Source organism: Neodiprion lecontei, chromosome 5 (assembly GCF_021901455.1).
Source record: "Neodiprion lecontei isolate iyNeoLeco1 chromosome 5, iyNeoLeco1.1, whole genome shotgun sequence".
Taxonomy (NCBI): Eukaryota; Metazoa; Arthropoda; class Insecta; order Hymenoptera; family Diprionidae; genus Neodiprion; species Neodiprion lecontei.
The window spans coordinates 20,424,910-20,446,279 of NC_060264.1; the positions used below are offsets into that span (position 1 = coordinate 20,424,910).

Sequence of the window (21,370 nt, forward strand, 5' to 3'; positions counted from 1 at the left end):
CTTGTAAGTAAGACGAAGAAGGAGTAAGACTTGCCCGATTCACAAATAAGTTCGGCGACTTTGTCATAAATATCTGTATTGAACATTAATTTCGTATCGCAGGACCGATCGCGAATAACTTGTGCGAACTACAATGTGTGACATACTTCTCAACCGAACCAACTCAAAATTCTACTTGAAACGTTCAGGAACTGGGTCGAAACCTCCGCCCAACGGTAAGATTCGTCTCATATAAGCCGACTTCAATCCTTCGCTCTTTTTGATCGTGTATTTTTGACTTCTCAAACCTGTCACGCGGATGAAAGTCTATTCTCCATAGATTTACCATTTTTTTTTTTTTTTTTTTTTCACGATTGTACGGTAATTTTGAAAATTGTAACATGTGTTTTGGAGTAAGTTTTTACGATGTATAAAAATATTCCTGGAGATAGTCTAAATGCAATCGAAACAAATAATATTGCTAAAGATTTTTGGAGGCAGAGTATAAATCTAACCTCAAAAAGCTTTCGCACGTCGAAATATCTTTTTGGATAGACTTTGGCATGATGTAAATTCAATTCTTAATGTTGTTTTGACAGTAGTCTCATACCTTGAAACTTTCGAACATTTTAGAAATCTCTATAATATTCCGATGTTAAGTGTACTGAGAAGTAGAAAGAAACCATATCCCAAGGATGTGCCGCATTTCGGATCCAGACTATCGTTAAAAAAGTTGTTGCAAACTTCCGTAAATAATATAGACAAAATTTTGAGCCATGAATGCTTACGGTAATATAGAAATGGAACGTATGTGACGTACGAGTAACAGATGTCACGAATACTTTATCTGATCGTGAGTGAGACTCATGTTTCTTTGTATAGGATCTTATCGGTACTAATCGACATAAACGAAGGTATCCCCTCACGGAAAAATTCCTGAACTTGGGTGTAAATTCGCACCCTCAACTTTTTTCATATGGAAATTCAGCATCATCCGCGAGTCGGTGTTGCGAATTTACACCCAAGTTGAGGTTTTTTTTTTTTTTACCGTGATGGTGTAAATGCACCTGTTGCTCCGACTAAAAATAATCTGTATATTTCAGGTGGAAATTCTAAAAATTGTACTTCAGTTGAAACTACTATCGACGATGCTTCTACGAAGGATACTTTTTCCGATGATATTTCTATAGGTATTTCTTCGTCCGCTGATATAGATGCTTCTGATTTTGATGATAGGGATGTTTCTGCTACCGACGATGATTCTTAAAATTAGGCTCACGCTTCCTCTTCCGGTGGCAGCACAATTTTTCCGATGAGAGCTATAGATTCAAAAATGAAGGACGTCATTTGGCTGAGTTTTTGTAACACGTGACACAATATTTCGATTTTCAATTTGTGCGTGCACTAGTGTCAAGTTAGACATGAAGGCAACATATACTGTCGAGAAAATCAAAACTTTCCGTCGACGTTATTTTGAGCAGACCAGGATACATAGAATATTATGTATAATTGTCTTCGTTGCATGGTCGTGTAACTCGTCTAATTTATTACTGATAACGAATAAATATTTACCGTCTAAGTACTTATCTCAATGATATTCCCAACCTTACGCCGCACCATCGATAACCGAGTAATGACGTCTGACTGAAATTTTTTCTGCTCCAATTTGTACGCTATTTTGATTCTCATCAGCTCTTTTTTCGATACAGAAATGCACAACGACAAAGATTACTTCCATTTGTGATCTACATTTAAACTTGATTCTCGGTTTTTTACCTGACTTTATTTTTACGCTACGTTTAACTGTTGAATTTCGATTCGGTACATAATATATACTAAATATATATATGTATATTATATATATTGTGACGTGAATTTTTCCCGCTCGTCGGTCACTGGGAGAAAATGACCGAGAACTTACCGCGTGCACAATAATTTGGCGTCCACGATGTACCCTGGATCTAAAAACAATATCGCGAAGTTTTGTTGGGCGCCTGGCGTGATTAACACGCCTCGAAATCATTAATGCGCTATTCCTCGGGCATATGCTCGATATCTCAGTACCGCGGAGAGGGGAGGGGTAATTTTTGGAGAGAGAGAGAGACACTCGAAATACACACGCAATTTAACAAAAAAAGTAAAATAAAATCTTATATTTCCCAATAGCGGTGATACAAAACAAAAAAAAAATATAATCCAAAAGTCGCTCATCGCGAGTCTAAAAATAAACAGAAATTTACACGTAACCTACTCTATTTCTTACTCTAATGAGCTCGCGGCTCCCTAACTAAAGTGTCACTCAACGATCACAAAATCCTCATACGCAATTCTGAATTTGTAAATTCGCCATTTGTTCTCCATGGCGATTATTGCTCGAAACGAAACTAAAACTAATTATTCGACGGTGCGCCGTGGGGCTGAAGAACAGACGGCGTCCTCAATCTCACCCGAGATCTCACCCGACTCGGAGCTTCGACGCTACCGCGAGCTGCCCTAAATCTAAACGAATCCGCAAACGTTACTATATTTCAAACGCAACCAAAACTCAATGCTCAAACTCCTCGTCTCAACTGCTGCTCAACGCAACGGCAATTTCGACTATACATCACGTCAACTCGACTAAACACTATCTTAACTAAACGGCAACTTAACTAAGCGCAAGCACCACCACTTTTAACTTCAACTAAACACAAGCTCGAGGTAACGCAACTCAATTTACATTATCTTAACTACCGGGTACGGAACTCAATGCAGGCGCAACTGAACGTAACCTAAACTATACGCTATCGCAACGCATCCGAAATCAAATCTTCTCAAAATCCTCCAAAACGTTATCCGCTAATCCGAGCACTCCAATTCGGCACTTCCCGACCTACTCGAGAGGTGACACTTAAAAATCCGATAACGCGGCTCGACCCGGTAGAGCGAAATTTGGCTATACTTGATTTCACTAACGAGAAAGACTCAACTAAAACCCGTGACTCTACTCAACTTTCTCAGGAACTCAAAATTTACTCTACTCTAACACGCGTACTCAGGCTACGGTCATCAAGCAAAAGAACCGGCAAAAGAATTTCGAGTACTTCTCTACAACGCAAATCCAAAACGGCTACCCGTTACTCGGCAAGCCTTTTCGCAATTATGCTCGAAATTCAATCGCGGGGATAGAAGCAGCGCTTACCTTCTACATCCTTGCAACCCCCTTTCCATTCCCCTCGCGATTTTTGGGCGACTCCATTACTTCGCGAAACTCCCCAAAACGTGACTACTCATCACGACCGCCAGAACTAGAGTGGTTTCAAAAACCTACTACCTGCCGCAACACGGATCTCGATACGCCATCCCATACGTGACGTCATACCCACAAGAATACGTAATAATCGATCCGTCATCGATTTCGTCGATCGCGCAGCTCGACGCGCACCTTCGATAGCATCCCTGCGCAGAACTTGAAGCTAGATCGCAATCTCGTCCTCCGCGCAGCTCCGTGACCTCTTGGCGGTGAGCGTGGTGCTCTCTCGTCGCTAGTCGGTCCGTCGCAAGTTCGCCGGTCAATTGTTGGCGGGGTGAAGGGGGAGAGGCTGCGGCGCGCCGGCCGCCAGCGGGAATCGCGTCCACCTTGGATTCTCGCGATGCGGGGATCTGCGTCGGCTCCCCCTCCGCAGCCTCGACATCCTTCCTTCGCAATTGTCGCTAGTCCGCCACTTCGCAATTTCCTCGAATTCGGTGTCGACTTCTTGCCTGATGCCGTTGTAGCTCGAAAAATAAAAAAAACAAAAAAACCTGAAATATCTTACGCTATTCGCTAAGGTGTCCCCTCTCGTAGTTTCGGATGCGTGACTCTAGTCCTGGCGCTGTTTTGCAAAAACTTCGCAACTCAATTTCGGAAATTCCTAAATTTTTGTTCCGCCCAGGGTTCAAGGAGCCCCTTGTAACGGGCATCAAAAATGCCACGTTACAATATATATATATATAATATACATTGTGACGTGGATTTTTCTTACACCTCGGTCACTCGGAGAAAATGACCGAGAACTTACAGCGTGCACAATAATTCGGCGTCCGCGAGGTATCCTGGGCCTAACACAATATCGCGAAATTTGTTGGGCGCCTGGCGTGATCAACACGCCTTGAAATCGGTAATGCGATACACCGCGACCATATACTCGGTAGCTCAGTACCACGGAGAGGGGAGGGGTAAATTTTGGGGTAGAGAGAGATATGAATCACGTACGCCAACACGTTATTTCACGAAGCAATGATAAAATCGACAAATATATTTTCTTCCGATGATAATACTAACAAAAAAAATATACCAAAAAAAAATAATAATTCTTATTCCAACGTCGCTCATTACGACTCAAAATACCAACGAGAAATAATAATTCGTAATTCGCTATTCGCGACTCATACTCAACTGCTTAGGTCTAACAAACAAAAAAAAAAAAAAAGAAAATAATATAACAGAAAAGAAGAAAGAAAATTAAATGACTAGATCAGGATGACCTCTTATTTCTACGGGCGCTAATCGCCACCTTACTGCCAAACAATAATTCAAAAAAAAAAAAAAAACCCAAAACAAGGGAGGTGACTCGACTCGACGACGCGCTAACCGCGACCGTCCTCTACTAACTACGGCACTAGTCGTCAACTTAACAATAAACCCCTCGACGAAAAAATCCTGAAATATCGTCTTTGCCAAACCGAAAATTGTCCCCCCTCGGAGTATCGGATGCGTGACTTTTGTCCTGGCGCTCTTTTTTTTTTTTGAAAGGATTCACGGCCTGATCCGTGGGATCCCTAATTTCGAGTTCCATCTAGGGTTCGGGGAGCCGCTTGGAACGCGCATTGAAAATGCCACGTTACAACATATATAATATATATTCGGTATATAACAGCTTTACAGTTCTAAAAAAAAAAAACATAGACGGACAAGCTTCTTTGCCGGCATAAATAAACATTACAATTCAAGAATGCATTAGTTGGAATATTTGAAAATTTGAGTTTTTCCTTTCCTGTTCGTTTCACCATTATTTAGGATCACGATTCTTTTCAATTACTATTTTTTATTCATCGCCAAGCAGCGAATTGGAAAAGTAATTTTATTCTTTTCCTGGGCTTTCCTTCATTGAAGTAGTGGATTCGAGAATCCTGATCTTAGGATTTCATTCAAATTGAAGATTGTACACATTTTTCCCTCACGTCTAAAGTTGTGACGAGCTCCTTATACGACATCGATTTATCTACATTGTTAAATTTGCTATCCACATTTCTGACAAATTCGTAAAAGTCGGGTCGGAATCGGCTGAAGAAAAAAAAAATAATTCGCGAAATTCGTGGTATCATTTCGCGAGTGTCGAGTTTTCGTGAAAATAAAGTATAATGCAAAATATCCGCATATTTCGCGACAATGTAAATTCAGTTTCTTCAGCATATTTGTCACTTCTCTCGATGTTTGATTAGTGTCGATTTGACTCTACTCGGCTGCCTGACAAATAAGTCCTGTCATCCTGTCACGATGAAGGTCTACATTCATCATGAATTTCGAAACGCATGACTTATTGCAAAGAATGTCACTTCGTTACTCATTTACTCAGCTGACTACGATAAGCGACATATTTCTCAATCGATATAATTCCACATTCGAGTTGCTAATCTACTTTTTAGACCTTACGATACAATTTATACACACCGAACTAACCTCATTTCAATTTAGGTTTGCTGAATTTCAATCATTCATCTCGAAACGGAAATTTCAAATTTCATGAAAACCTAATTAAAAGCTATTATTAGAAAACCTTAGGAGACACCGATTTTGAATTTGGGGGGTGAATATATATCAAACTCGAAACACGCAAAAATATAGTGCCTTGAAATCATTCAAATTTGTTCAAATTGAACGAAAAATCGGTAGGTATAAATTGCACATTTTCACCATACTCAATTTTCAATTTGCAATTATGTTATAATATAAATTATGTTGTAATCTAAAGTCTTGCAATGAGTGAATACACGTGTTCTCTGAAATGTCAATCATTGCTTCATGAAAATAGTACCTTACGTCACAAGGGAATAATCGGCTTTATTCCCGTGCTGCATATATATAGAATTTTATTCCCGCTTCAACGACGTATGGCCACTTTATGGAATTGAATAGTGGTTACCCTATTAGTGGGGAAAAAGTATGAGAGGGAATCGTATGCTACTTTTGTCCAGCTTTTCAGATGGATGAAGTGATTAGTTAAAGTAAAATGAGGAATGAGTATTACAAAATGATCTTGTACCCTCCATGAGAATTGGTTACATTTTCATTTTTTCTTCCGACAGTTTGAACTAAACGATTTGGAACTGCTACTTTATTCAAATTGATACGGAACGCGGAGTGAATTTTTTACAGGTTCTTTCATTTCAAGATCCTCAAGTTAAAGTATTTCAGTTACCCCCAACTTTTCGAATTCTTAACTCATAAGGCAGTAGCGAATTTAGAAATAATTGATGCAAGAATATCCATCGTCCCAACAACTAGAAACTGAAAAGTTTTTCATTTTTCTATAGCCTCAAAAACTGCACTGAACTCCTTGGACATTGATACGTTAGATTTTGCCGGTATTTCATTTGGATTCAGAACAATGGGGTGGAAATCGATAATAAGAAAGAATTCGCGATATTCGTGGCAGAATCGCGCAGAAATAGTGCACCTGTGTAAATGAAGTATAAAGCTATCGGATATTTACCAAGAATGTCCACCAACTTTCTTTCGTTTACATGTCACTTGTTCCAATATTTGATCAAACCCGATTGGAATCTCTTTCAGCGTAGCTTAAAACTGATGTCTGTCATCGTGTCATGATAAAGATCTACATTCATCACAATTTTCATAACGCATGACTGATTGAAAAAATTATTAGCTAGGTGACTTTTTTGCTTAGCTAATACGGATATGTGAAATACTTGTCAGTAGAAACAACTACAAACTGCGGTTGCCGACGTTTTTGTCTATTCTGTACAATGGACCGATAGAGGTAGAGTGATTTTTGTTCCCTATGAAATCATCATAATCGTAGACCCATAAGTTGCACAGTATAGTATTCACATTGATTTGGAAAACCTTAGAAAAAATGTGATCAAAACATGTTTCTTAATTTTATCTCTTCATCCCCTGTTTTTACCAATTTAAGACCGCATTCTTGAGACGGACATAAACACACGATCGCCTAGCGATGGCTTGGTTGAGGAGGTGAGGTAAACTTTTTGAATAAAGTATGGCCACGCAATTTTCGACAAATTCTCACTAACGTTACTTTGAACCGCCCTGCCGACGCTTTAGATGCAGCACGTTTTGCAGTTCTCATATTGATTTTTTGAAAACAGAGAGTTTCCACTGTTTGGAAGCCAGATCGTACGGAAAATTTAAAAGTATATGACTCATCGTTATTGACTACTTCATTTTTCACCTAAAATTCATTCGAATCGATCGAGAGGTTTTTTAAAACTTCTGGATACCGAATCTTATTTGTACCCATCAGAATGAATGAAGACAGACAGAATCTTTCCACTTCGTGCTGACGAAAAATATGACGTAAAAACTGTTTCTCCAGCGTTTTTTTATTTATTCTCGGGTAAATTATACAAAAGAATCGACTGAAAATCAACAAACCTAAACGAAAATCGCGCAATAAGAATCACAGATCGGTTCGGACAACGTTCAGAACGGACTCAAAACTTGCGTAATTATTTGAGCAAACGTTATATGTTCGATTTTTTCAAATGAGAAATGGCGCAATTTCAAGACACAAAAATAAAGTGGTTACTTTTGGTCCGCGTGATTCTGCGATATTATCGTTTTTTTTTTATTGAAAGAAGGTGGAAAAAACGAGCAGTTTTTGTTCTTCAAGTTTTTCACAAATTCTTATTTTATCTGCTCGAAAATTTGTCCAAAATGTCATCTGCTGAAAAACTTTGATGGGTTGTGCGGACTGAAATGTTTCTAGAGTGAATCTTACGTTTCACGAAGTATATTCTACCAAAAAACGTGATGCGTCCCACGTTTCCTGCAGCTCGAAGCAAGACCTGCTCTTTAATTTTCTTCGTGTACTGGTCTTTTCTATTCTTCTCGAAATATTAGTATACCGTGTGTAATTGTTTTATTGTCCTTAATAAATATTATCTGTCTTTATCTGCAAACACGCACATCAAATATCCAACCATCGAAACCCGCATAACCTCGTTTTGTTTCCTCGTTCGCTGTACGAGTTTCTGCTCGGAACAAATCCTCACGTTTGGCCATCGTCATTCTTTATCATATTTTCGACTTTAGAAATACAAGATACGACTCAATGATCAAGGAATACGTATACCTTTATTTCGACGCGCTGCTTACAACGTCGTTCTCGAGACGAGGCCGTATCTCGTCTATCTCGCACGATACCGAGTGGTCATCCACGTTTGTGTATGCAGTATCCATTTCCCTCGGATTTAAACAAATATCATACCGTAGACAACGGTCATTTTTATGTTTGATCTCCGAATTTGCAGTCTGGAGTAATTTTTTTTCTGGTCCGAAACAAAACCTTGTGACGATTTGTCCTCTGATTAACCACGCTTGTGAACTTAAACTCTTTTCAAGCGTCCGACGATTGACTAGAATGTTCTTTGCATTCTTTACAGTGTCCTCAGGAGATACCTGTTCCAGTGTTTGTGGGAGACGAAAGGATTCGTTACAGGATACGTTTCTATACCAACGACAGTAAGAAGAGTGAATCGCTTCTTACTGCCCTCAGTTATACCGTTGGCTTCTAGGGTCAACTCGGACTGGTCGATGTAATTCTTCCAAAGTTGGATTTCTGGATTGAAATCGATCCAAATTCATTAGTTTGTCAACCGCTCTCGTCATTTCCTCGTTCTTCCGCTCTTCAGTGTCGGAACTATCATCACTTTCACTTTTCGTTTCATAATTTTTTTCCATAAAGTCGTGAAGTGAGTTTCCCACTGATTGTCAGTGAATTTTCGCGTTGCTTTCAACCAACACGTATAGTTTTGCACATAAGTTTCACAATTTCGATTTTATTCCATTTATTATATGTCCAGTTCTTTTTTTATGTATTAGTTTCTATATCTCTGAACAGTTCAACGGACCGCTCAATCACTGCACCCATGAATTTATTCGCCTTGTCGCCAATATTATCTTTACAAAAATTTCGACACAATGGTCAAGGGATACATGATATACCTTCATTTGGGCGCAATGCTTGAAACGTTACTTGGGTGACGATACTAAATCTTATCTAACTCATACGAGACAAATTGATCATCGCCATTCGTGTGTATAGCAACAAGAATTTCTAACACCTAATTTCTCAAATCCATCTCCTCCTTTGATTACAGTGTTCGATTCAACATATACTGTACTCTGTTTTAGGTGCAGAATGTGCATTTTTTCATCCACGATGTTAGCACATCCAACGTAGTTTCTAGCTGAAAATGATTACTGACATAAAATCAACCCGATGGCCAATGTACGTAACATCATTGCCGGGCGTTAAAATAATACTCTTGCGTGGCAAACAATTCTTTGAAAAACTTTTTCACCATATGTAGCAACATTTCAGGACAAGTTTCGACGGAGAAACGAGATTCTGAACAATGTATAAAGTCATGTCAGATCGTTTTTTTGAAAAATGTAGCGAGTTTTTCACGAGTATATTACAGCAGCTTGGAGAGAAACAAAATATTCTTGTACAGAAAGTGCACGTGTTAATACGATTTCAAATTATCCAGAAAATGTACCCAAGGCTTTGATTATCTTTTTTTTTTTTTTTTTTTTATCCTGGGAGAAAGGCAAAACAATTCAGAAGAGTTCGTCGCGTTGTAGTGCTAAAATTCGTACACCTGTGTTCACGTAAGTAAAATATACAGGTCGAGTTGATTATTTACCGACAATGTCAGTTCACTTTTTCCGCAGACTTGTCGCTTGTTTCAATGTTTGATCAAACGGCAGCAGACTCTTCTCCTGTCTTCATGACAAAGGATATTTGCTATCTTGTCACGATAAAGATCTACATTCATTATCAATCTCAACATGCGTGACTGATTCAATAAATAACAGACACTTGAATTTATCATTTACTCGGAGGGACAACGAAGTGATCCTACAAGGGTTCCGTTTGTTCCTTCTGAGGTACGAAACCCTGAGGATCACAGATAGTTGAATTATTTACTCAGCTGAACTTTGGTTACGAAACCTTTCATGTTTACTCTCCACGATTTATCAAGCCACTTCGAATTATCTTTATTTCTAGTGACATAATTTTTATAAAGTGAACCTTATAGATTTCAAGGACAAATCTGCCCTTCAGTCGGAAGTCGTCTCTGGAAATGGGACAACTATCGATTTTGCATTCCGAGCAATTTTTACCCGCAGTTTTCAGGTGAAAATTCGTTCGTTATTTCAATATATCGTTATTTGGGCTGTTTATTTCAAAGTTGAAATTAAATATCATAGCTATTTAAGCGAGCGTTGAAATGATCTACGCGAAACAGCTTCAGAAAATCTGGTAATTCCGTTACAATTGTATGAAAATCGGTGCCTATTTTCAGTTGGTTATGATCACTACTTTCGATAAAGGACGCAGGGCTATTGAATTTTAATTTACCAATTCGGAATGGCAATTCAAAATTTCGACATTGTGATAAAAGTGAATAAAAATCAGAATTTTCATATTTTCGGAGTTATTAATTCTGAATTTAGAAGGAAATCTGTGAAACTCGCCAGCGAAGAAACAAAATTGTGATTCATAACTTTGAAATTCGTTTGAATTGCACGGCAAATCGGCATTCACATATTTCTCATTAGCGCACGGAAGAGAATGAATGGAGATTTTACGTCTGTTCTGGTGAATATATAGACAGCACGTTTTGGAAGTCAAATCTACATCAATTGCGGTTGACCTATCTAAGCATATTGTTACTCTTACCACTGGTCTTGTGAATCTTATTATTGGATACGTGAATGTTGCCATAATTGCTGTAGATTTAACTCCAAAAACGTGCCGTCCATATATTCACCACAGAAGATATAAAATCTACAATATTTTTGTTTCGGATGCTGATCCCAGGATTATCGATTAAATTACAAAACCAACAACAAATCACGTAAATTTGCAACTGAAAATCGTATACATGTTCGTCTGGAGGTCAAAAAACTTGACCTTCGCGGATATTCTTTTCAAAAACAGCATTATGTATATTTCAGAAGTGCGAAATGACTGAAAGGGCAAAAGGTCGTTATCACATTTGATGGTTGACATTGAATTTCGAATGTTGGAGTGGTGTAATTATTCACGAGAATTCTTCCAACCAGAAATAACGTTACGTGATTGTACGTTTATATCGAGCAGTATGTGGAGAAGACAAAAACTCGAAGGTCATTTGAGATCGCAGCAATGGAAATTTCCGATATTACGCGACTTAATAGTTGGAAGAATTTGGATGCTTCGAAAATGATTGGCACCGAAGCTGTTCAAATACTGTCGAAATATCGAGTTCGTCGGTCAACATTCAAAAAGAAATCATATTTGATCATGTCCTCCGCATTTCAAATTCGTACGGTTCCAAAATTGCCGTATGCACGTGTCGTTTTTGCACACGGCACATATTTTGGAGGTGTATAAAAGCCGTGGATCGCTAACCATGGGTATCAGTCTCGAATCAGACTCAGGAATCGAAAGATGGCGAAATTCATCGTGCTTCTCGCAGTTCTGGCCATTAGCTTCCAAGCTCTGGCAAAGCCGACGTTCAATACCGAAAATGACTCTAATTATATCAGTCAAAACAACGATGAGTAAGTTACATTGAACAAAAATTTACTTTATTGATGTCAAACTTGTGATGTTTTCACTGTTATTAACTTATTTGCAAATCTGCTTTATACATGAACATTTAATATCCTTCGGGACAGCACGGATTCAGACAAGGGTGTTTCGCCTCACTTAATAAAATATTTACTACGCAATTCTTCAGTAGTATCTACCGATACTTTACACAACTTGTGATATTCCCAGATTTTCAATAAAGATTCAGAATTTTTCCAATTTCTAGAAATAATGATTGTGCTGTTTCACGCATGAATTTGCTGCTAAAAATTATTTGTTTGACTGTCGTAATAAGTGAGACTCGGATTCTCTTACTGACATTTGGATGTAAAATTAAAGTAGGGTTGTCAAGTATTATGAGAAAGTTGAAGGTTTTACGTTAATTGAGTTTATACCAAGATCCGTATCATCAGTTTTTTTTTCGACAACCTATTTTTACTCACGTGAAAAATATCTTCAGTAATTTAAGACCTGAGTTACATTATGAGCCTTGATTGAAGTTTCCAGCTTAATAGAGTTCTCAAATGCAGTCTGCCATATTATAAAGGCAAGGAAAAAATTTGTTACTTAAATTTTCGAATTCTTTTTTGACACCTTCAGCTTCTGATAATCGTTCTAAGCAGATTTCTTTGATCGCCTCCAATACCCCAGCTGATGTTTACATGAAACCACATCTTTCGTACTATTTGTAATACAAAATTGAATACATTTTTCGAAAAATTTCAGGTACCATGGTTCTCCGGCAACGGCCGATGACGATAAAACTGTTGTTGTTGTCACAGGTAAATCCAGAAATATTACGTCAACTACTTAAAAAAATGAAGTTTTTTTCTACCACCAACGAGAGGCCAAATATATTTAGAGATTATTGACCGAAATTTTCAATCTCACTTCAGAAAGTCCTTGCCAAGTAAGGCTTTGGTTTTATAAATTTCGGTTGAAATCTAAGAAATCCTCGTTTTCATGATCTTCTTCTGTTTCCAATTTGACCGTGGAATGCAACTAACTAGAATTCCAATAAGAGCTGGAACAATAATAGAATTGTCAAGGAACTTTTCCTATCGATATTTGATTTCCACAGGCACAGACAGTATTGCAAAGTTATGAATGACTGAAAAATGAAGTTTTGAGTCTTGAATATTCAGATAGGATACCAGTAGAATGATCTTTCCGAGAATAAACGAACAATTTACAGTAGTGGGTCAACCATAGACTTATAAGAATCAGATTGGGCGGTCTTACCGCCCGTTTAAGACCTGCTGTACCTGGACGTCGTTTGTACTCTTTCGCGAAGCGCAAGGTCTAAGGAAATAATGAGGGGGGGGGGGGGGGGGGGAGGGGGCACCAAGTGACTATGAGGTAATACATCCAACCTCTCGCCCCAGCAATCTTGACCCTTGCGATTTACCTGTAGATACGGACAGAAAGACGTTACAAATACCAATACCAAAATCTAGTCAAATTTTATAACTTTGAGATGATTTAATAGGGGCATAAAATTTCTAAGCACTGAACACGAGATATTTTCTAGTCTTCTCAGTAAAATGGCAAGTGATGTATTTGGGCTTGTTGCCAGCCTGAAGTTAGCCGAAATTCAGTATTAAGTGACACATCAATCACTATTCTCAAACAGCTCACACAATTGTAATTTATGTTGAGACAGTGATAACTGCATCTGGTGAGGATAACAGACCTAAAAATCAAGATGGCATCGAAAGATCCTCCGAGCAAACAAATTCGGAATCGAGCTCTTCTTCTGACGCATCGGACAGCCAAACCGCCGAGCGATCAAATTCGGGATCGAGCTCTTCTGACGCATCGGACAGCCAAACCGCCCAGCAATCAAATTCGGAATCGAGCTCTTCTTCTGACGCATCGGACAGCCAAACCGCCGAGCAATCAAATTCGGAATCGAGCTCTTCTTCTGACGCATCGGACAGCCAAACCGCCGAGCAATCAAATTCGGGATCGAGCTCTTCTGACGCATCGGACAGCCAAACCGCCCAGCAATCAAATTCGGAATCGAGCTCTTCTTCTGACGCATCGGACAGCCAAACCGCCGAGCAATCAAATTCGGAATCGAGCTCTTCTTCTGACGCATCGGACAGCCAAACCGCCGAGCAATCAAATTCGGAATCGAGCTCTTCTTCTGACGCATCGGACAGCCAAACCGCCGAGCAATCAAATTCGGAATCGAGCTCTTCTTCTGACGCATCGGACAGCCAAACCGCCGAGCAATCAAATTCGGAATCGAGCTCTTCTTCTGACGCATCGGACAGCCAAACCGCCGAGCAATCAAATTCGGAATCGAGCTCTTCTTCTGACGCATCGGACAGCCAAACCGCCGAGCAATCAAATTCGGAATCGAGCTCTTCTTCTGACGCATCGGACAGCCAAACCGCCGAGCAATCAAATTCGGGATCGAGCTCTTCTGACGCATCGGACAGCCAAACCGCCGAGCAATCAAATTCGGAATCGAGCTCTTCTTCTGACGCATCGGACAGCCAAACCGCCGAGCAATCAAATTCGGAATCGAGCTCTTCTTCTGACGCATCGGACAGCCAAACCGCCGAGCAATCAAATTCGGGATCGAGCTCTTCTGACGCATCGGACAGCCAAACCGCCGAGCAATCAAATTCGGAATCGAGCTCTTCTTCTGACGCATCGGACAGCCAAACCGCCGAGCAATCAAATTCGGGATCGAGCTCTTCTGACGCATCGGACAGCCAAACCGCCGAGCAATCAAATTCGGGATCGAGCTCTTCTGACGCATCGGACAGCCAAACCGCCGAGCAATCAAATTCGGAATCGAGCTCTTCTTCTGACGCATCGGACAGCCAAACCGCCGAGCAATCAAATTCGGAATCGAGCTCTTCTTCTGACGCATCGGACACCCAAACCGCCGAGCAATCAAATTCGGGATCGAGCTCTTCTGACGCATCGGACAGCCAAACCGCCCAGCAATCAAATTCGGAATCGAGCTCTTCTTCTGACGCATCGGACAGCCAAACCGCCCAGCAATCAAATTCGGAATCGAGCTCTTCTTCTGACGCATCGGACAGCCAAACCGCCGAGCAATCAAATTCGGGATCGAGCTCTTCTGACGCATCGGACAGCCAAACCGCCCAGCAATCAAATTCGGAATCGAGCTCTTCTTCTGATGCATCGGACAGCCAAACCGCCGAGCAATCAAATTCGGAATCGAGCTCTTCTTCTGACGCATCGGACAGCCAAACCGCCGAGCAATCAAATTCGGGATCGAGCTCTTCTGACGCATCGGACAGCCAAACCGCCGAGCAATCAAATTCGGGATCGAGCTCTTCTGACGCATCGGACAGCCAAACCGCCCAGCAATCAAATTCGGAATCGAGCTCTTCTTCTGACGCATCGGACAGCCAAACCACCGAGCAATCAAATTCGGAATCGAGCTCTTCTTCTGACGCATCGGACAGCCAAACCGCCGAGCAATCAAATTCGGGATCGAGCTCTTCTGACGCATCGGACAGCCAAACCGCCCAGCAATCAAATTCGGAATCGAGCTCTTCTTCTGACGCATCGGACAGCCAAACCGCCGAGCAATCAAATTCGGAATCGAGCTCTACTTCTGACGCATCGGACAGCCAAACCGCCGAGCAATCAAATTCGGAATCGAGCTCTTCTTCTGACGCATCGGACAGCCAAACCGCCGAGCAATCAAATTCGGGATCGAGCTCTTCTGACGCATCGGACAGCCAAACCGCCCAGCAATCAAATTCGGAATCGAGCTCTTCTTCTGACGCATCGGACAGCCAAACCGCCGAGCAATCAAATTCGGAATCGAGCTCTACTTCTGACGCATCGGACAGCCAAACCGCCGAGCAATCAAATTCGGGATTAGATAGCACTTCTTCACTTGATAAGGACCAGAGTACGGTAAATTCCAATGGTATCACTCGTCAGTGTACATGCTATTAGATACCGTTTCAAAAATCCTACCCTCATAATTCAAGAAGATTCTTTTGGTAACTCAACTCCCGTCAAAGCTAGTATTGTTTTGAACGGCATCTCTTATTCTGATGAAAGCAACAGTTCAGAAAACAACGATCTCTTGGAAGTTTTTTCATTATGTTCATCTGTAATGCCAGTATATACTGTACATAAGGACACTAGCAATGTGGGAACCAGAGAAACCAAAACAGCAGCCGTATTGGATGTTTAAACTGTTGATATATCACCCTGGACGGATTAATTTTGAGCATAATCCACTTTCTATGTATAACCACATTCATTGTACGTATCGGTTATTATTCGTAAATAAATATTTACTATTTGGGTTTGCAAAAATACCTGCCCAGTATTCTCAAACATGCACCACACAATACGAATACCTACCTGTAATTGTAAAAATGATTGTTCACTTAATTATTCCCGTAGCGAGGTGAAATATTCTCCGACGGTTGAGGAGGGCGTTTCCTATTTTCGCTAAAACGAGTTTTTTATGTGATTCTATAAAAGTAAAACCGTGATGAAAAATATTTTCTATCTTTCATGAAAAATTTCGCCTACTGGCCCTCCTTATCCGTGACCCCGCGAAAAGTTTGCGGCCGCTGGTATGCAAGATTTCTTCTCTTCTGGTAGTCCGCAAAAAAAAAACAAAAGGCATTTTACTTCGTAAACACATAGCTTACGTTTCATGAATCAGAAAAGGAAGAAAATATTTTACGAAATGGTCACTTGTCAGACGCAAATGATCGTTTTTGGGCGAAAAAATTGATCGAATTTTTAAGTTTTTATTCTCGTATCCGAAAAATGTACGACGTATCACATTTTCCGTGCATCGAATAACAATATGGATGTATACTCTGCGTGCTGTTGAAATTCGAAGTGGATCGGTTCTTCGGTTTTTCAAATATTGCGCACACCAACTGCAATGAAGCTGTATCGAGAAAAATGCGTTCAAACTTCCGAGTGGAGCTTACATGGATATCGAGTACTTACAGTGTTTATCTGTTAATATAATGGTAAGTCAACTTCACGAATTTTGGTTTGAAATTTGGCAGACATATTGACACCTCAAAAAATGAAAGACGAAGAAAAAACAGATTGATTTTTCTGAAAATAAACGGGGACGCACCCTTCAACCAATCAACTCAAAGCTCGCATGCCGTGCGTAATCCGAAATAGAAATATCCAGCAGCAAGTAACTGTTAGCAAAATTGCAGCAATAAGTTGTAGTAGTCGGTGAGATTATTGAAAGTGTTATTCGCTTTTTACCAACTTACCGTGTACAGCTTTCCCAATCGTTCATATGACTATCGAGTAATACAACGTTCGTCGGTCACCGTTCGCACAGTCACCTACCGCATATTTTATACACGAAACAGATATTTATTGTAATCATTATCGACTACTTGTTCATACATGTATTACGTGAAGTGCACGTTACCTTTCGACATGGTACTACCATTTCAATATGGCCCAGACTAACCAAAAAAACCATGCAACGATGTATGTCACAATTGAGAGGAAATTACAATTCATCCCACCGTCCAAATCTGTAAACTGATCTAACCATCAGTGTCTGATTTATGTAAGTCACCCATAAATCAAGCGTTCTAATATTTGATGTAATAAGTATTGAGTAAATATCTAATACCTATATTGTATTCAACGTCTATATGAATAAATACAGTGGACGCTAGATATATGGCCCTGCCGCGGGGCTCGAAGAGAGGAAAATTCTCCGAAATGGCTAGTTGCTAAACGCTCCCACTGCTGGCGTCCAAAGCGTGAGCGTGAGCGGAGGGGGGGGGGGGGGGGGATGACAGTGCAACGCAGTGAGAGATGGGCGCGCTGAGGTGGGGGATGCCGCATTTATGTGTCTGACCGTGCGAGTGGGTGTGAGCACTCGCTCGCATACTGAACGGTCATTTACGTGGCGCCTACTGTACCCGAAAGCTATCCCGAATCGAAATATAGCGTCTGCTTGAAGCCTTACGTAGGAACTGCTACGTAGGGTTTAAATATAGTAAAGTAGATTCTGTTTCAATGCAATATCAGACGCTACTTTGACGCTGAAAATTTAGGAAATTTACCGATTTACGAACCTTAGACTCAAACTTGGGCAGGTTCAGAATCTCCTTCAACCCTCCAGAGGTAGGATTAAACTTGCTTGTTTGAAACCCTCCTTTAACGCTCAAAACCCGTTGATAAAGGTCCTTCGATTCTGATTGGTTATGTTAGAAATACAAAAAATACGACTAGGACGAATGAAATCAAATTAAAATCACAAGAAATTGGAATTGGTTTACACATACGTTTAATCGTATTTTCCGTATATGATTCAATTACTTGAAAGGGTATTCGTAAGAACGTGGAATGAATACAGTTAAAGTGTAATATTTAATTTTCAAATGTTATTGAAACTTACCAAAATTACGTGGAAACAGCCCTTGAATTATTCATTGTGAACAGTTGAATGTCGCTGCTTGGTGACTGAAGGTCGTTGGATATCGCGCCATCGTAGTTTCTCGAGGTCGCCGCGCTCTATCGACTCCGTGACAGCACTGGTGTCTGATTTTCGCAGATAAGTGAGCAGACGCGCGCGCGAATTTGTAGCAGTTGTCAGAACGATTCGCTTCGGAAAACACGTTCACGATAAGGCCTAAGGCCGATACACATCCAACCTAACGAGGTTGACGAAAACAGTTCCTGTCATAGAGATCCAGAGAACGGCAACGGCTCGAGATTCTCCGATCCTTTGACAATGAACTTCTGACCGAGGGGACGGCAACGGCTTAATTAGGCCGTCTTGATATCATGTAATAATAGGATGTACACGTAACGATAATACATGTAAAATAATATCGTTATAACGTCATGGGTTTTTATGCTTCAGGCTTTGCCCATATGAGCTAATAAATGATATTATGATTCCACGGCTCAATCATTGTGAGTTATCATTCAAATTCATAATAGACCTAGAACTCCCATCCTAGATCATTGAAACTAATACGAAAATCCGTAGTAACTTCGAATTGAAAAAGCTTCAACCATCCAGTAGCTGTAATTATATACCTATAGAGGAGCTGTAGATTGAATAGCGTCGAACTACGGTTTAGTACATTAATTTTGAGGAGTTGGAGGTTCGATGTAGGGTTTGTTCTTGAATTTTTTGGAGTTCCGAGAGTCAATGTAAGATTTCAAGGTTCAGTTTCCTTCAATGTAGGTTTATATGAACCTTGGTAGAGTCAAATGTAGGCGCTAACTTTCGACTCAGGATGTCATGGTCACTGAAGAACTGCTGAATTAGTACTCATATTGTGCAAAATGATGTAAAGGCGTTACTTTGAACTTGATACGTTTCACTCAGTTAGACGGTTATATCATGCCGTTTCGAGGAAGGTTCAAGACAATTTTTCAACTTCTTGTTTCTCCGTTTGCAGGGGTAAAAAGGTAGTTATTACGATTTTTCTGAGAATGAAAAATTGCATGTTCACTTCGTCATTTCGAGATCTAGAGAATCGCCTCCGACCATTTTGACATGGACATCTGTGTGTTTGTATTTTGATGTGGCATTTCTAATGCACGTTACATTTGGCTCTCCGAACCGTAAGTGGAACCAGAGTTGGAGAAATCACGACATGAACTATCGATGTAGTAGAACCAGAGTACCAGGACGAGGCCCACTCCTCACTTTTGAAACTCCGAGAAAGGACACTTTACAGGTTAGCGAATAAGATATCTCAGGATTCTGATTGCTGTTTGTTTTCGAGTACAAACTTGCAACATTAAGTGGGGGATCGAAGGTGATCGCTATAGAATGATCGACGAATCCATATAAAGTGTGCCATATATATTTATTCGATTAATTGAATCTGGGTAAACTTAGAACAATATTCCAATTTTTGCAGATGCCAAAATAATGATAATGACGCCTACGAATATGATGGCTATGACAACAAGGAGCTGCAAGCATTTTATGATTGCAATGACGCCATTTGACGCCAATGACGTGAAAATTGATATAAAATCAATTATTTTCCTTGTTATGCTTTATTACTTATACATAAATCAAATCATTATGATATTCGTAACTAATATAAATTCTTACCTTCACACATGACAACCTTCTTTTGATAACAAAATATTGATTACTAAAATAAATCATAGCTATAGCACCCGGTATCTGTCATGATCTAAGTAAATTATCCGCTCTTCGACGTCGTCTAGTAGACAGTTTCCACCGAGATTCCCGTCTGTCAAACGATACATCGATTACTGAGGGTCCAATCTAAATACAGTACTATCTTACTACAAGAGTCCCCATTATAAGAAAAATTCCCCGTTGTTCCACTCAAGCGAGTTTTATAGCTTCCCTCAGTTTGACTGTGTACCTGAAGATTCCCAAGTCTGGTGCGGTTTCCTCGTTATAAGCGAACAAGTGATTGCGCTGAATCATACGTGTTTAGGCAACGAATTCGTCTACATAACTGTGATTCTCTCACAGCGAGGAGTGGTGATGATCATTGACATATTCGCACACGTTCGATCCCCGAGCTCTCCAGAGAGTAGTGGGGGAACGCTCCAGCCATAAGTTTCTTGGAACCCTATTCCCCTAACCGCCTTAACACTCTCTTATAACGAGGTAATACTGTAATCAATCTTATCCGAATCTATAGCAAATGACGTAAGTAGGGTCTGGCACTACCTTTTCATAGAACAAAACGTTTAGGATTTTTATCAACGAGTACGAGACCACGTTTACTACCGCATCATAGATACTCCTCAGATATGAAATTCCGTTTTCAAATTTGTTTTTTTACCTATTTATCGGGTCTGTGGCAGCTGCAATGACCGCTGAACGCTAGTTAGACTACCAGATCATTTATCGTAAGTACCTATTAGGTGAGAAGAATAAAGGTAACTATTGTCGATAATTATGAAATTAAAAGAAATGACGTAACTACATATTTTTGTCACTGGCTCTCCATCTAGTATAACAGTTGAAGCATCGTATTGAACGAAATTATCAATGTAAACCAATTCACGGAGTGAAAAATTCGAACCGTTAAAAACGAAATTTTTCATCGAAAAATCAAAACGCCGTGGCAGATGATTTTTTTACATGCAAATGAAGCCTCCTAAAAAAAAAAATTACAAAACCTATAGGACCGGTATTTTCCACAGCTAGAATATGCACCTGACTTTCCCGTGAGCAAAGATCGATACTAAAAACGGTTGAATTTCGTTTTGTTTTATTTCATGGTTTTAACAAAGAAAATAAAAATCGCAGTAAAAATTTCATAAGAATTTCGGACCTCAACGTGTTGAAAAAGTTCGTCAGTTGGAAGTTAATACTTTTTTCCTAATTTTATTACGAGAGGGTCAAACATTGAGTATTTATCGAACTTATGAATTCTTAAGCTACCGCAATTTTTTTCAAAATGTGACACGACAAACCCCGAATTGTGAATAAGATTTCAAATAATGATTTTTTACCTGAAATCGTTTCTGAAGATTGAAAAACCTGGTATAACCAG

The 21,370-nt window shown here is 39.9% G+C and overlaps 2 protein-coding genes across 10 annotated transcripts in view; one reads left to right on the plus strand and one right to left on the minus strand.

Moving 5' to 3' along the window:
• Positions 1-21,370, minus strand: part of LOC107226398 (alpha-1D adrenergic receptor) — a 145,467-nt gene that overhangs the window by 50,066 nt on the left and 74,031 nt on the right. The window lies entirely within an intron of this gene.
• LOC124294813 (dentin sialophosphoprotein-like) lies at positions 11,691-16,174 on the plus strand. 8 transcript variants are annotated; one of them, XM_046742105.1, is made up of 5 exons: positions 11,691-11,818; positions 12,576-12,631; positions 13,513-15,207; positions 15,265-15,546; positions 15,601-16,174. In XM_046742105.1, the coding sequence occupies exons 1-5, from the start codon at positions 11,706-11,708 to the stop codon at positions 15,801-15,803; spliced, it is 2,349 nt and encodes a 782-aa protein (XP_046598061.1). In that variant the 5' UTR covers positions 11,691-11,705; the 3' UTR covers positions 15,804-16,174. The 8 variants fall into 8 exon arrangements, with proteins under 8 accessions (XP_046598061.1, XP_046598060.1, XP_046598058.1 ...); XM_046742104.1 differs by having other exon boundaries at positions 15,265-15,321; positions 15,376-16,174; XM_046742102.1 differs by having other exon boundaries at positions 13,513-15,099; positions 15,154-15,207; positions 15,265-16,174.